Source organism: Nomascus leucogenys, chromosome 4 (assembly GCF_006542625.1).
Source record: "Nomascus leucogenys isolate Asia chromosome 4, Asia_NLE_v1, whole genome shotgun sequence".
Taxonomy (NCBI): Eukaryota; Metazoa; Chordata; class Mammalia; order Primates; family Hylobatidae; genus Nomascus; species Nomascus leucogenys.
In genome coordinates this window covers 26,395,125-26,412,317 of record NC_044384.1, presented here as the reverse complement: position 1 = coordinate 26,412,317, position 17,193 = coordinate 26,395,125, and the positions used below count along the sequence as shown (strand labels likewise).

Genomic DNA, 17,193 nt, shown 5'->3' with positions numbered 1-17,193 from the left:
AAAATATGTGTGACAATTAGAGCTTCTAATCAGCATGAGGTAACCCATCACCACTCTGGTTTATTATCATTCCAGCCAAAAGAAAAGTGATGTGAATTAATTAGTCATTAGGAACAGTTCACAAATGCTCATTTGCATCTTTATAGAGCTGTAAGAATTTGGATCCAAAATGTGTAGGCTTTATTCATATTGTTACATCTTGATTTCATGAGTTATAATAAAGGATTTAGGAATGCAAACAAAATATGAGCAGTTATATGTGCGACTATGCCTGAGATTTACTGCAAACATATATATATGTATGTATATATATATACTCTTTCTAAATTTGAACTAAAGCAATAAAAAGAGTTAATGAACAGCATCATATAGTTACAATTTTTTTGAATAGCTTTGGAAAATCCTTCCCTCCTCTCCCCTGCTCTGTGACTGGGCCACGGAAACACCTGTTGCATTGCTAGACATTGTGGGAATATATGTCTTCAGTGCTACAAAACGTTAAGGAACCAGGGAGCACTTGACACTGGTAGATTGGCTGTGGTTTAGACATGTCCCCAGGATATATCTAGCAACTTGCACACTGTTGTAAGCAAAAGTCATTGGTTTTCCATATAAATCCACAGCACTATAAAATGTAAAGGATTTGATCCTGTGATTTTAATACCTGTAAGATACATGGATTTATTGATTTGGCTGTTTAAAAAATTGGAAATTTCAGAATGCTCCATTTGTATGTTATAAATATTCAGGTGTAGATACCCAAACATTTCCTTTTTTACAATCTTCTATTTGTTAGACAGGTGTTTTTTGTGTGCATGTGTTTTTTTCATGAGAGTAATGAGACATCTGCAGTAACAAAGTAATTCAGAGTTATAACAAGAATTGAAATTGCTGCTATCAGGTTTATTGTGAGAACCCATGTCAACTAAATTTTAAAACGTTTTTAATTTTTGACTGCTCTTCAGGGAAGGTTGTTTGAATTGAATTTAAGAGTTTTCTTGTGTTTCATGGTCAATATATAATAAACATAATAATAAAGATGCATTGATAGTTTATGGACTGAAAAATTGAAATAATAGCATAGCAATTTTATAACAGGGCTAACATTGGGGAAATTGTGTTGTTTGAATAATATGCCATCTCTTACTAGAAGGTCTAAAAATTAGAAATAGAACATAAGAATTACAGAGCTTGAGGACACTTAGCATTCAGGATAGAAACCTGCAGAGATAATCAACTTTCAACAACTGAATTTTTTACAGCTATGAAAAGCATCGCTAGTTACACCGTACTTCCTTTACAATAAAGGTATACTTAGAAGCATCTAGGACACACACACACACACACACACACACACACACACACACATTGAGATTGAACTTTATGATCCTGACAAACATAGCAGGAAACAGGATTCGTTTCATCCAAACTGGTTTGGTTTTATTTTTATTTATTTATTTATTTATTTATTTATTTATTTATTTATTTTTGAGATGGAGTTTCACTCATTGCCCAGGCTGGAGTGCAGTGGTGCAATCTCGACTCACTGCAACCTGTGTCTCCCGGGTTCAAGTGATTCTCCTGCCTCAACCTCACCAGTAGCTGGGATTACAGGCATGCACCACCACACCCAGCTAATTTTTTGTATTTTTAGTAGAGACGGGGTTTTGCCATGTTGGCCAGGCTGGTCTCGAACTCCTGACCTCAGGTGATCCGCTCTCCTTGGCCTCCCAAAGTGCTGAGATTACAGGCGTGTGCCACCACGCCCGGCCAAACTGCTTATTTTACAGAAGAAATAACAGGTCTGGAGGGTGATATGGCTAAGGTCCTCCACTAGTTAAGGAGATGATCTCAGGTGAATTGTGTGTGTTCCAACTCCTCATTATGCGCTCCTTTCACTATGCATGTTGTCATCTTTAGTTCACTTTATTGTGAGTGACTAAGCCTGTTATATAACTTTATAAAAGATAATTAACATTAAAAGCAGTGTTTAACATTTACAACAATAATAACAGCCATATTATTACTTACTGAACTCAAACCATTCACTATGCTAAAAGCTATACATGCGTTTTCCATTTTAATCTTTATGACAGTTTTTATTTATGTATCCCCATTTTATGGATGAGGGCGTGGAAGTAAACAAAGAGGCCTGGTTTTCATGGTCACCCAGCTAATAAATAATGGAATGAAAATTCAAAACTAATACTGCCTGAATAGAAAACCTATACTCTTACCTCTTAAACTGTAAATAATGTGTTTCTTACCATAGGCAATGCATTCGTGATTGTATCAGTATTAAAAGGGATAGGAGAAAAACACAAGGATGGAAAAAGATGTCTATTGGACAATAAAACTTAAAGATTACCATACAGCGGGCTGGGCGCGGTAGCTCATGCCTGTAATCCCAGTACTTTGGGAGGCCGAGGCAAGCGGATCACGAGGTCAAGAGATCGAGACCATCCTGTCTAATACAGTGAAACCCTGTCTCTACTAAAAATACAAAAAAAAAAAAAAAAATTAGCTGGGTGTGGTGGCAGGCATCTGTAGTCCCAGCTACTCGGGAGGCTGAGGCAGGAGAATGGCATGAATCCGGGAGGCAGAGCTTGCAGTGAGCGGAGATGGCACCACTGCACTCCAGCCTGGGCGACAGAACCAGACTCTGTCTCAAAAAAAAAAAAAAAGATTACCATACAGCTAGAGGAGCTGACTAACTCTGGAACAGATTAAATAAACGCTTTCATGGCCAAATTATTTAAATTTTTAAAAATATTCCTATTATCCCAGTTCAGGAACTAGATCTAAGATAACAGCTTTTCAAAATATACATACAAAAAAACCTTTTAATTGGCCGGGTGCAGTAGCTTAAGCCTGAATCCCAGCATTTTGGGGGCCGAGGTGGGCAGATCACGAGGTCAGGAGATCGAGACCATCCTGGCTAACACAGTGAAATCCCGTTTTTACTAAAAATACAAAAAATTAGCCGGGCGTGGTGGCAGGTGCCTGTAGTCCCAGCTACTCGGGAGGCTGAGGCAGGAGAATGGCGTGAAACCAGGAGGAGGAGCTTGCAGTGAGCCGAGATTGTGCCACTGCACTCCAGCCTGGGCGACAGAGCAAGACTCCGTCTCAAAAAAAAAAAAAAAGCTTTTAATTACAGACTGGCTTCTCTTTACTCCACCTCCAATGAAAGAGAGAGAGGAAGGGAAAGGGAGGGGAGAGGACGGAAGGGAAAGGAAGGGGAGGGAGGGAGTGGGGAGAGGAAGGGAGAAGGAAGGGAGGAAGAAAGGAAGGGAAGTAGGATAGAAGGGAAGAAGGAGGGAAGGGAAGAAGGGAGGGAAGGGAAGAAGGAAGGAAAGGAAGGAAACAAGGAAGGAAGGGAAGAAGGAGGGAAGGAAGGAAGGGAAGGAAGAAGGAGGGAAGGGAAGAGAGGAAAGGAAGGAAGGAAGTAAAAAGGAAGAAAAGAAGAAAGGGAGGGAAGGAAAGCAACATTGAAAGATCTTCTGATATCAGCTATCAGAGTTGGGGTCCCCAAAAGTTGCTTGGTGGTGGTCATTGTTGGTATAACTCTGGAAGATATCTCTTTTTTCTAATAGGGTTTGTTTGTTTGTTTATTTATTTATTTATTTATTTTGAAGACAGAATCTCACTCTGTGGCCCAGGGTTGAGTGCAGTGGCATGATCTCGGCTCACCGCAACCTCTGTGTCCCGGGTACAAGTGATTCTCCCACCTCAGCCTCCTGAATAGCTGGGATTACAGACATGCGCCACCATGCCAGGCTAATTTTTGTACTTTTAGTAGAAACGGGGTTTCACCATGTTGGCCAGCCTGGTTTGGAACTCCCGACCTCAAGTGATTCGCCTGCCTTGGCCTCCCAAAGTGCTGAGATTACAGGCTTGAGCCACTGCTCCCGGCCGCATTTCTAAGCAAGAGAATAAATTAACTCTTCTTGAGACTGAATTTTGGATATTACTGATTTCTTAGCTTGATCCACTGTCAAAAATAACAGCATCATCAATTTTAACCTCCCTACCTGCCTATTATTCAAGTCTGATGTAGTCATCATAAACAGATATTTCTTCCATGCCTGCATAGTGCTTTACATTTGTTGCTAATGTCTCTCTTGGGTTGTAGCATAGGGCGTGTGGGCCTTTGAAGGTGTCCAGCAAGAGAGAACAGAGCCAAGATTCTTTACACAAGGATAGTCCAAGTTTTAATTAAAACACCATAATACCTTAGCTTAATTTCTCTGAGCCCTATTATCCTTGTCTCTAAAATGGGACCAATCATGTCTTCTATGCCAAAATCCCAGGGTATTTGAAAATCAAAAAAGTAACCTGGAAATGACTGTACCAATGTCAGTTATCATTACATCTATGAAACGCTTGATTTTATAAATTACTATTACAAGCAATTTTTCATTTGACCCTCGCAAGAAACACTATAAAGCGGAAGCATGTATTATTACTTAATCACTTTAGATGGGAAATAGCTATTAAAAGGGCCTCCAATACATCTAAAATTTTCCAAACCAAATCACAGCATAGAAGCAGGGCCACCTGAAACCTGGAATTCTAAAAGTAATGTCCAGACTGCTTCTCTGAAAAGCCAAAATTTCTGCTTCTGCTTTATATCATGCACTTACTTGGGTATAAAAAAAGGATCACAAGTTTAATTTTCTTGATAAAGGTTTGATACAAAAGGTACTGAATTTAGAATCCAAAGTCTTGGAGAAACGTATTTTATAGGAGAAACTTAATTTGTTTTTATCCCACTAGGATAAAACTAGTGCAGTCTATCTGTAAGTGATACCATGGTAAATCAGATTCAGTGCAATCTAAGAACTTTTCTAAAAAGCAAAACTTGAAAGTGAGTTATCTCCATTGGTGAATTTCTCACCCAACAAAAGTATTCCTGCTTTATTTACGGGGATACTTTGTTAGATATTCAGCATTATATGAGCCATTTGACTAGATATTACTTAAGATTTTCCTTAATAATGGGATTCTATATACATATTTAAATTTTTTTATACTTAACCTAGCTTTTTTAGGTGTTTGTAGTTAGATTCCACAGCCCAGCAAAGTCGAAGGTGTTTTAAAGATAAAATATAATACTTCAAAGACATTTGGCAGGATTTTCAGAGTGACCTGAGGCACTAATCTCTACAGGATGCTAAAACTTCACTGCAGATGTAATAGAAAGGAAGATATGAAGAGCTCCCCTACGGTATATGGCTGGAAGGGATACTCTGATAAATAGTTTGGCCTGGCCGGGTGAGATCCCTTTGGGGAAATACTTACAATACACTAGATGGCCTCTAAGCAGCTTTCTTTTTATTATTATTATAATTTAAGTTCTGGAATACATGTGCAGAAAGTACAGATTTGTTACATAGGTATACACGTGCCATGGTGGTTTGCTGCACCCATTAACCTGTCATCTACATTAGGTATTTCTCCTAAAGCTATCCCTCCCTTAGCCCCCCACTCCCTGACAGGCCCTGGTATATGGTGTTCCCCTCCCTGTGTCAATGTGTTCTCATTGTTCAGCTCCCACTTATGAGTGAGAATATGTGGTGTTTGGTTTTCTCTTCCTGTGTTAGTTCGCTGAAAATTATGGTTTCCAGCTTCATCCATGTCCCTGCAAAGGACATGAGCCCATCCTTTTTTATGGCTGCATAGTATTCCATGATGTATATGTGCCACATTTTCTTTATCCAGTCTGTCATTGATGGGCATTTGCATTGGTTCCAAGTCTTGGCTATTGTGAATAGTGCTGCAATAAACATACATGTGCATGTGTCTTTATAGTAGAATGATTTATAATCCTTTGGGTATGTACCCAGTAATGGGATTGCTGGGTCAAATGGTATTTCTGATTCTAGATCCTTGAGGAATTGCCACACTATCTTCCACAATGGTTGAACTAATTTATACTCCCACCAATGGTGTAGAAGCATTCCTATTTCTCCACATCCTCTCCAGCATCTATTGTTTCCTGACTTTTTGATGATCGCCATTCTAACTGACATGAGATGGTATCTCATTGTGGTTTTGATTAGCATTTCTCTAATGACCAGTGATTATCTTTTTTTGCATATATTTTTGGCCGCATAAATGTCTTCTTTTGTAGTAGTATTGTCTGTTCATATCCATCACCCACTTTTTGATGGGATTTTTTTTTTTCTTGTAAATTTGTGTAAGTTCCTTATAGATTCTGGATATTAGCCCTTTGTCAGATGGATAGATTAAAAAATTATTTTCCCATTCTGTAGGTTCCCTGTTCACTCTGATAATACTTTCTTTTGCTGTGCAGAAGCTCTTTAGTTTAATTAAATCCCATTTGTCTATTTTTGCTTTTGTCGCCATTGCTTCTGGTGTTTTAGTCATGAAGTCTTTGGCCATGCCTATGTCCTAGGTTTTCTTCTACGGTTTTTATGGTTTTAGGTCTTACATTTAAGTCTTTAATCCATCTTGAGTTAATTTTCATATAAGGTGTAAGGAAGGGGTCTAGTTTCAGTTTTCTGCATATGGCTAGCCAGTTTTCCCAACATCATTTATTAAATAGGAAATCCTTTCCCCATGGCTTGTTTTTCTCTAGTTGTCAAAGGCCAGATGATTGTAGATGTGTGGTGTTATTTTTGAGGCCTCTGTTCTGTTCCTTTGCTTTACATATCTGTTTTGGTACCAGTACCATGCTGTTTTGTTTACTGTAGCTTATAATATAGATTGATAGCTAGTATAGATTGAAGCTGATGCCTCCAGCTTCGTTCTTTCTGCTTAGGATTATCTTGGCTATGTGGGCTCTTTTTTGAATCCATATGAAATTTAAAGTAGTTTTTTATTTTTCTAATTATGTGAAGAAAGTCGATGGTAGCTTGATGGGAATAGCATTGAATCTATAAATTACTTTTGGCAGTATGGCTATTTTCATGATACTGATTCTTCCTATCCATGAGCATGGAATGTTTTTCCATTTGATTGTGTCCTTATTTCCTTGAGCAGTGGTTTGTAGTTCTCCTTGAAGATGTCCTTCACATACTTTGTAAGTTGTATTCCTAGGTATTTTATTCTCTTTGTAGCAATTGTGAATGGGAGTTCACTTATGATTAGGCTGTCTATTATGGGTGTATAGGAATGCTTGTGATTTTTGCACATTGATTTTATATCCTGAGACTTTGCTGACATTGCTTAACAGCTTAAGGAAATTTTGGGCTGAGATTATGGGGTTTTCTAAATATACAATTAGGTCATCTGCAAACAGAGACCATTTGACTTCCTTTCTTCCTATTTGAATACCCTTTATTTCTTTCTCTTGCCTGATTGCCCTAACCAGAATTTCCAATACTATTTTGAATAGGGGTGGTGAGAGAGGGCATCCTTGTCTTGTGCCGGCTTTCAAAGGGAATGCTTCCAGCTTTTGCCCATGCAGTATATTGGCTGTGTGTCTGTCATAAGTAGCTCATATTATTTTGAGATACATTCCATCGATACCTAGTTTATTGAGAGTTTTTAGCATGAAGGGGTGTTGGATTTTATCAAAGGCCTTTTCTGCATCTATTGAGATAATCATGTGGTTTTTGTCTTTGGTTCTGTTTATATGATGGATTATGTTTATTGATTTGCATATGTTGAACCAGCCTTGCATCCCAGGGATGAAGCCAACTTGATCACAGTGGATAAGCTTTTGATGTACTGCTGGATTCGGTTTGCCAGTATTTTGTTGAGGATTTTCACATTGATGTTCATCAGGGATATCGGCTTGAAATTTACTTTTTTTGTTGTGTCTCTGCCAGGTTTTGGTATCAGGATGGTGCTGGCCTCATAAAATTAGTTAGGGAGGAGTCCCTCTTTTTCTTTTGTTTGGAATGGTTTCAGAAGGAATGGTGCCAGCTCATCATTTTACCTGTGGTAGAATTCGCTATAAATCCATCTGGTCCTGGGCTTTTTTTGGTTGGTGGGCTATTTATGCCTCAATTTCACAACTTGCTATTTGTCTGTTCAGGGATTCGACTTCTTCCTGGTTTAGTCTTGCAGTGGGCAGGGGGCATGTGTGTCCAGGAATTTACCCATTTCTTCTAGATTTTCTAGTTTATTTGCATAGAGGTGTTTATAGTATTCTCTGATGGTAGTTTGTGTTTCTGTGGGATCAGTGGTGATCTCCCCTGTATCATTTTTTATTGTGTCTATTGATTATTCTCTCTTTTCTTCTTTATTTGTCAGGCTAGTGGTCTATTTTGTTAATCTTTTCAAAAAACCATCTCCTGGATTCATTGATTTTTTTGAAGGGTTTTTGTGTCTCTGTCTCCTTCAGTTCTGCTTTGATCTTAGTTATTTCTTGCATTCTGCTAGCTTTTGAATTTGCTTACTCTTGCTTCTCTAGTACTTTTCATTGTGATATTAGGGTGTCAATTTTAGATCTTTCCTGCTTTCTCCTGTGGGCATTAAGTGCTATAAATTTCCCTCTAAACACTGCTTTACCTGTGTCCCAGAGGTTATAGTATGTTGTGTCTTTGTTCTCATTGGTTTCAAAGAACTTATTTATTTCTGCCTTAATTTCTTTATTTACCCAGTAGTCATTCAGGAGCAGGTTGTTCAGTTTCCATGTAGTGGTGTGGTTTTGAGTGAGTTTCTTAATCCTGAGTTCTAATTTGATTGCACTGTGGTCTAAGAGACTATTTGTTATGATTTTCATTCTTTTGCATTTGCTGAGGAGTTTTTTACCTCCATTTATGTGGTCAATTTTAGAATAAGTGCAATGTGGTGCTAAGAAGAATGTATTTTCTGTTGATTTGGGGTGGAGAGTTCTGTAGATGTCTGTTAGGTCCTCTTGGTCCAGAGCTGAGTTCAAGTCCTGAATAGCCTTCTTAATTTTCTGTCTTGTTGATCTGTCTGATATTGACAGTGGGGTGTTAAACTCTCCCACTGTTATTGAGTGGCAGTCAAAGTCTCTTTGTAGGTCCCTAAGAACTTGCTTTATGAATCCGGGTGCTCCTGCATTGGGTGCATATACATTTAGGATAGTTAACTCTTCTTGTTTCGTTGATCCCTTTACCATTATGTAATGCCCTTCTTTTTTTTTTTTTTTTTTTTTTAATCTTTGAGAAAAGCAACCCCAAGATACATAATGGTCAGATTGACCAAGGTTGAAATTAAAGAAAAAATGTTAAGGGCAGCCAGAGAGAAAGGTCGGGTTATCCACAAAGGGAAGCCCATCAGACTAACAGCAGATCTCTCTGCAGAAACACTACAGGTCAGAAAATAGTGGGGGCCAATATTCAACATGCTTAAGGAAAAGAATTGGCAACCCAGAATTTCATATCCAGCCAAACTAAGTTTCATAAGCAAAGAAGAAATAAAATCCTTTACAGACAAGCAAATGCTGAGAGATTTTGTCACCACCAGGCCTGCCTTACAAGAGCTCCTGAAGGAAGCACTAAATATGGAAAGGAACAACTGGTACCAGCCACTGCAAAAACATACCAAATTGTAAAGACCATTGACACCATGAAGAAACTGCATCAACTAATGAGCAAAATAACCAGCTAGCATCATAATGACAGGATCAAATTCACACATAACAATATTAACCTTTAATGTAAACAGGCTAAATGCCCCATTAAAATATACAGACTGGCAAATTGGATAAAGAGTCAAGACCCATCAGTGTGCTGTATTCAGGAGACCCATCTCACTTGCAGAGACACACATAGGCTCAAAATAAAGGGCTGGAGGAATATTTACCAAGAAAATGGTAAGAAAGAGAAAAAAAAGCAGGGGTTGCATTCCTAATCTCTGATAAAACAGACTTTAAACCAACAAAGATCTAAATTGCTTTGTAATGATAACTTCAAGTTGTTAGCAGACTTTGTTTTACTTAAAACAGGTACATCAGTCAGATTTCTACCAGAGAAAGAAAGAGCCAGCAGGAAATACATACTAAGAAAAGTATTGCAAGGAATTGGTCTAAGTGGTTATGATGGCTGACCAGGCAATTCCAAAATCACTGGGCAGGCCATTAAGAGGGGCAGGCTGGAGCTCTCAAGCTAAGTCCACAGCCATGGCAAGGCAGAATTTCTGCCTCAGGGCAACCTCAGTTCTGCACTTAAGGTCTTTTATCTGATTGAATCTGGGCCATCCAAATAGACTACAGAAATATCTCTTAGTTAAAGTCAACTATATATGGACTTTAGTCCTATTGACAAAATACCTTCACAGCAATACCTCAATTAGTGTTGGATTGAATAACTGGGTGCTGTAGCCTACCTAAGCTGGTACATATAACTGACCATCACAGAGGGTATTTCAAATCAATCACTGGAGACAGTATTGACATGATTGTTTATTCATTTTAAAGAAAAATGAAGTTAAACTTCTACATAACACAAGAGTATATATATATATATATTTTTTTTTGAGATGGAGTCTCACTCTGTCACCCAGGCTGGAGTGCCGTGGCACGCGGTCTCTGCTCACTGCAAGCTCTGCCTCCCGGGTCCACGCCATTCTCCTGCCTCAGCCTCCTGAGTAGCTGGGACCACAGGCACCCGCCACCATGCCCGGCTAATTTTTTGTATCTTTAGTAGAGACGGGGTTTCACTGTGTTAGCCAGGATGGTCTCGATCTCCTGACCTCGTGATCCACCTGCCTCAGCCTCCCAAAGTGCTGGGATTACAGGCATGAGCCACCGTACCCGACCAAGAGTACATTTTTGATGGATTAGAACTTTATTTTAAATAAGAGCATTATGAAAGACATAAGCTGTTATGAGTAGGTAACCATTTCTTCTCAGGGTTCTCTCCCTATTAATTTTTTAATTTCCCAGAAAATCTCTGTAACCCCTCTGCCTCTGTAATCAACAACAGTGCCTATGAAATGGTGAAAAAGATGAACAAAATTAGATCAATGCCATGTTAACAAATCAAAGTGAGCATGAGCCTACTTAAGGAATGACAAAGGCCTTATGTTCGAAGCATCTCTTTGCCATCTTGTTGATGTGGTTGAATGCTGTATATTAACCTAATGTTTTCTTTATGTTAAGTTTTAGTTTTAGTGGATTTTTCAAGTGTTGTTTTGTGTGTGCATCTTCCCTGCTTCAGATACTATTGTGGACCCTATGAATATACAATTAAAACCTGAATAATATTAATAACAAAGACAAGAGCACCAATGACAGTCTCAATATATGTCTTCATGGAGCTTCTAGTCTATTTTATAAAATTAGAAGCTTCTTCAGAGGACAGAAATTTGTGTTATAGATATCATTATGTAGGTGAATGTATCAAATGGTCTAATAGTACTGTCTGTTGAAGGCAACCGTTTGTTCTTTGACAATAACTAATCCTTTCTAACCATTATTTAAAATACCATCTCCTATTAGTAAGTTTGAGTTCCCCTTACTACTAAGTATTCATCTTCCTATGCAAAAAATCTTCAAATGTAATTTTGTACATGAGCGTAATTTCTTTTATTATGTATTTTTTTTCTTGACACCAAATATTTGCACTATTTCAGATGAATGGGGGATAACAGTTACATTATTGTCTTTATCAGGGTTGTTTACTTCCTTGAGGTTTAAGGAGTTGATCATTTAGTCTGAGCCTCAAAACTGTCCTATGGTCTTTTCACAAATATCATTTGTTTTACAATAATTTATCATGTTAATGAGCTACTTTCAGCTTTTTGTAAGAGGAAAGTCACTTACATCAAAAATTTTCGTATATCAGATAAATGATCCATGTGGTCTCTAGTTTACCTATGTTCTCTGTGCATTTTGAAATAAGCCCTAATGTGATCATCGTGCACAATATTATACCAAAATCATCGTAGGGATTGATTTTCTATATCTCTTGTGTGGAAGCTAATGCAAAACAAAATATTCTTGAAAGCTGGTTTTAAGAGACAAAAGCCCTAATATTTTCTTCTGAAGTGCATTGTCTTTGGATTCTTGATTTTTGGCCTAAAGAAAACATATTCCCAGACCTTGAATGAATGATGGAGACATAAATTTTTACATTGACTGTTCTTGATTTATAGACATGAATCTTCTGAACAGTGAGGAAAAATGATCCATGCAATTTTTGATTATTTCTTCATCATTTATATTTTATATTCTGTGTCTGCCCTGAGGCTATTTACATGGACACATTTTTATAAACTGGAGAAAAACTCATAATGTATAAAAATTAATTTGATTTCTTGCTATGATATTTCTACTCTTTTAGTCAAAATAATCATTACCACAACAGTCACAAACAACGTAAAGCATGTTCACTATTGTTACAATTTTGCTGAAGCTTTTTGAAACCCAGGTAGGAATACTTGGTGCATAGTAACTTTCTTCCCCCCCGTGGAAAATTCTTTCATAGGACTGGAGAAAGGAAGTCAGTACAGTTTCCAGGTGTCAGCCATGACAGTCAATGGTACTGGACCACCTTCCAACTGGTATACTGCAGAGACTCCAGAGAATGATCTAGATGGTAAGACTTTTTCCCAGTTACTATCACTCTGATTATCTTCTTGTTAACTCAGCTTCAAAAAGTCTCTTAAAAAAGGAATGAACTCCAACTTTGGGAACGTTGATTCTTACTATATGTTCACATGCAAAACACAACAGGGAAACATTAGTGAAAACATAGTCTTAAACTAGAAATACCATTTCACCCAGCCATCCCATTACTGGGTATATACCCAAAGGACTATAAATCATGCTGCTATAAAGACACATGCACATGTATGTTTATTGCAGCACTATTCACAATAGCAAAGACTTGGAACCAACCCAAATGTCCAACAACGATAGACTGGATTAAGAAAATGTGGCACATATACACCATGGAATACTATGCAGCCATAAAAAATGATGAGTTCATGTCCTTTGTAGGGACATGGATGAAACTGGAAAACATCATTCTCAGTAAACTATCGCAAGGACCAAAAACGAAATGCTGCATGTTCTCACTCATAGGTGGGAATTGAACAATGAGAACTCATGGACACAGGAAGGGGAACATCACACTCCGGGGACTGTTGTGGGGTGGGGGGAGGGGGGAGGGACAGCATTAGGAGATATACCTAATGCTAAATGACGAGTTAATGGGTGCAGCAAACCAACATGGCACACGGATACATATGTAACAAACCTGCACATCGTGCACATGTACCCTAAAACCTAAAGTATAATAATAAAAAAAAAGAAAAAGAAAGAAGAAATAGAAAAAGAAAAATGGTTAAAAAACAAAAACAAAATGCCATGTAAATAATGCTAGCCCATGAATGACATAGCATTGATTATGCAATAATCATGGTCCTCATAACAAGTTACTTGTCTTCAAGATCATCTGAAATAAGATGTTTTCTATTTATTTTATTTTGAATAATTGACCTTAACCATTTCGTTCACAAGAATCAGTGTAATTTATAATAGTAATCATGAACTGTAACTATATAATATAGCTTCTCTTGCTTTTTTATGAGGCTTTTGAAAAACATCTATATGTAATTTTTTTACTTGCTTATGATATTATCATTACCTTTTCTTGATATAAAAGACAACCGACTTTATTTGCTTAGCTGGTAGTTGTCCTGAATCATTCATCAGTAGGATATTAGGATTCATATAAGATTTATATATTAATAAATTAAATATAAGCAGAATCCTCAAAATTAGCAAATCAGAAATTGCTCTGGAAATAGAAACATCATGACTAAATTTTTAAAATAAAATTTAAAAGGAATGGATAATGAAGTGACAGAATAAAACATTAAATAATAAAGCAGAAATATATAGAATTAGAGTTAGAAATTTAAAAGGTAAGAATTCATAAAAATGAGAGGTCCTTTGTAAAGAAGTAAGATATGATAAATATTCTTAAAGCTAGGTAATCAAAATTAGTGTCAATTAAAGGTAAATATAAAGATAAACTCGTATTTATTGAAAATGTGACAGCACAAAATAATTGCCTATTATAGCTAACAATGAAATTCTCTTACTCCTTAACTGATACATCTGAAATTATTCCAGTAAAAATTGAGAGTAAAAACTCTATATTCATTTTTTCCCTTCCATTTTTTAATCTCTCTTTCCATGTCTTCCTCACTTTTACTCTTTTCCTAGTTCTTTTATTACTCTTTCTCATGTCATCCTTCCTCTTTCTTGAACTCCTCCATCTCATTCTCTTTCTCCTTCATCTTTCTCTTTTTCTCTTTTTGAATACCTCACTATCATTCATGATTTTTCTATAGCCACAAATTTGTTTTTACTAAAATAATTATGGTAACATTAAACAATCAACAGTTGATATTTCCATAATAATGTTAATCTCTGCCATGTGACTGCATATTAATTCAAGGAATATTTATAGAAATCTTACTAAGCATCAGGCACCATGCTGAGCTTTGATACAATAATAAATAAGAAACACTTGGTTCTTTTCTCATGGAGCTTGGAGAATAGCAAAGAAAGACAGACATTTTAGGTGAAGTATAGAAAGTTGCCATTGTTGTAGGTAAACCTGATTGGGTACTTGAAAACTACAGTTCAACTTAGGATGGATGGATGGATGGATGGATGGATGGATGGATGGATGGATGGTTGGATGGTTGGATGACTGGATGGTTGGAAGGTTGGAAGGTTGGATAGGTAGATGGATGGATAAATAGACCAGTAGGCAAACAGACAGACTTGCATTTAAATTGAGACCTGAAGGATGAATAAGAATTAGGTATGCAAAAATACATTGGCGATTGAGGGGAAGGAATAGAGCGTAAGGTAAATGTGGTTTTTAAAGTCAAGACAGTGATGCTGTTTGGGGACTGAAAAAGGCCATCAAGAATAAACACAGAGTTGGCATATGATGAGATTTGTAAGATAAGCAGGTTCTAAATCTGACAAGACAAAGTTAAGAATGTTAAACATTGTCTAAGGATGTCATTAAGTCAATAACTTACTTTGTTTTAAGCAAGTCATCAAAGGTTGATTTAAAAAATAGTGACTTAATTAGAATTGCATTTTGTAGAGATTACTCTGGCTGAAGCATGCACACACAAAAAGTAATCTAAATAGGCAAACACAGGCAATGACTTTAAGACAACTCTAGAGGTAACATAGGAGTTCACAAAAGGTAACTTGAGTCCTAGAGATATTATTTAACTTGTCTTAGGTTATATAATTGAAAAGTTGCGGAGCTACAAAAAGTCACATTTCACAGAGTTCATACCCGTCACTAATAGCTTAGAAAACTTTCATTTATGTGTTTATTCAACATACATTTCTTATTAAAGGTCTATATATGCCAGATATTACCTTAGGTACTAGAGATAAAAGAATAAATAAAGTCCCTACACCCAAGGAGTATAAGTTATATTCAGATGGAAGTAGATAGTGATAGGTGCTCTGAAGAAAAAGAAGCATGGTAGAGGGGATGGCAAGGATTAGAAACTACTGCTTTATGTAAGGAGCTGAGAAAATCTTTCTGTTTAGATGAAATATGAACCCAGACTTTAAGGAAGTGAAGGGGAAGCCGTGTGAATAGGTCAGACTAGAACTCTCCAAGTAGAAGAAAAAGCAAGAACAGTCATCCTGAATAGAGGCTAATTGGTGATTGAGATATATATGGCAAGAAGGATGCCAAAGTCATGAGGTTATAATCTGTCTTATGTAAAAAAGAAAAGAGTGGTCACAATAAACTATATAAATAGTTATTTTTTTCTATTTTAACTTATTTACCTGAAAATTAAGTTTTAAATTTTATAGATTTATGTTTTATCCTTTCATCTACCCTTATGAAGTATACATTATTAGCCTTACTTTATAGGAGACTAAGTTAAGCTATGAAAATTTAACTAACTTAACCAAGTAGTCAGCTAGCAACTGTGGAGCTCAAAACTAGGTTTTGAGGCCAAGGCGGGTGGATCACTTGAGGTCAAGAGTTCGAGACCAGCCTGGCCAACATGGTGAAACCCCATCTCTACTAAAAATACAAGAATTAGCTGGGTGTGGTGGTACACACCTGTAATCCCTGCTACTCAGGAGGCTGAGGCAGGAGAATTGCTTGAACCCAGGAGGCAGAGGTAGCAGTGAGCCTAGATTGTGCCACAGCACTCCGGCCTGGGAGACAGAGCAAGCAAGACTCCATCTCAAAAAAAAAAAAAAAAAAATAGGTTTTATGCATTGAGGTCCAGTGTAGGTGATCAGAGAAAAGCCTCCACTAATCCCGTAGAAATGACTTGATGACCATAAACACAGTGATTCAAGGCAAACAAACGATTCTAAGAAGTGAGATCATACCATTTACCCAAACCTAAGGGGTTATATCTCTTACTGGAAGGAGAGAAAATAAATGAAGCAGAAGGAGAGAAAATAAATGAAGCAGAGGTGCTGAAGGTCTTACAAAATATCCAGAATGAAACAGACTCTCTACTTGACTTATGTGCTCTTTTTCCTGACTCTGAATGAGTCACAACTTAAGTAGAACCAAAATATAAAATCACCACTTATTAGAAGACACAAAATTTTCATTAAACTCCATGTTTTTCATATCAATGCAGTGTAACTACAATCCAATTCATGCATCTTCTTCAATCAAGAATCTCTATGCCATGCTCATTCAAGTCTTAATAAATGCTTTTAATTGGATTTGTTTGAACTTTTCTATGCTCTTGGCTTAATAATGGCCCTCTTGTACATGCAACATTCCTTCTTTTTCTTTGGGTATGGATGTAGTTATTATGAAATACGGTTTAAGAATTTACAGTGTGCTGAATCATGGGGAGTACAAACATGAAAACAGCAAGAACAGCTCTATTGAGAAACAGACAGATAATGGCTGCACTGATTAGAAAAGATTTCATAAAAACACGTAGAACTTGAACTAGAAACTTCAGGGAAAGGGGGTTCTGGCAGCTAGGATTGTAGGGAAGTGTGTGTAGGACAGCATAGAAAACATTCTTCAAGGAAATATTGCCTTGAGAAAATGATTTCTGCCACCATTAATTCAAAATGCATCCTCACTCATCCAACTGTTACTCCCTTACCAGTCAATTGTCATAACATATTTCCACACAAATATAAACTTTTTTCTCATTCTCTCATGTTTTCTTTTGGATGATAATTGCTAAGACAATCTTATCCTTTCCTGTAATATACACATTAGCAATCTGAAAAAGACAAATAAAAAATTAATAGAAGAAACA

The 17,193-nt window shown here is 37.0% G+C and overlaps 1 protein-coding gene across 1 annotated transcript in view; it reads left to right on the top strand.

Annotated features, from left to right (window-relative positions):
• Positions 1-17,193, top strand: part of DCC (DCC netrin 1 receptor) — a 1,198,282-nt gene that overhangs the window by 968,733 nt on the left and 212,356 nt on the right. Inside the window, exon 14 of the mRNA XM_030810404.1 lies at positions 12,369-12,479. Coding sequence (XP_030666264.1) covers positions 12,369-12,479 — 111 coding nt within the window. The remainder of the gene's footprint in view (positions 1-12,368; positions 12,480-17,193) is intronic.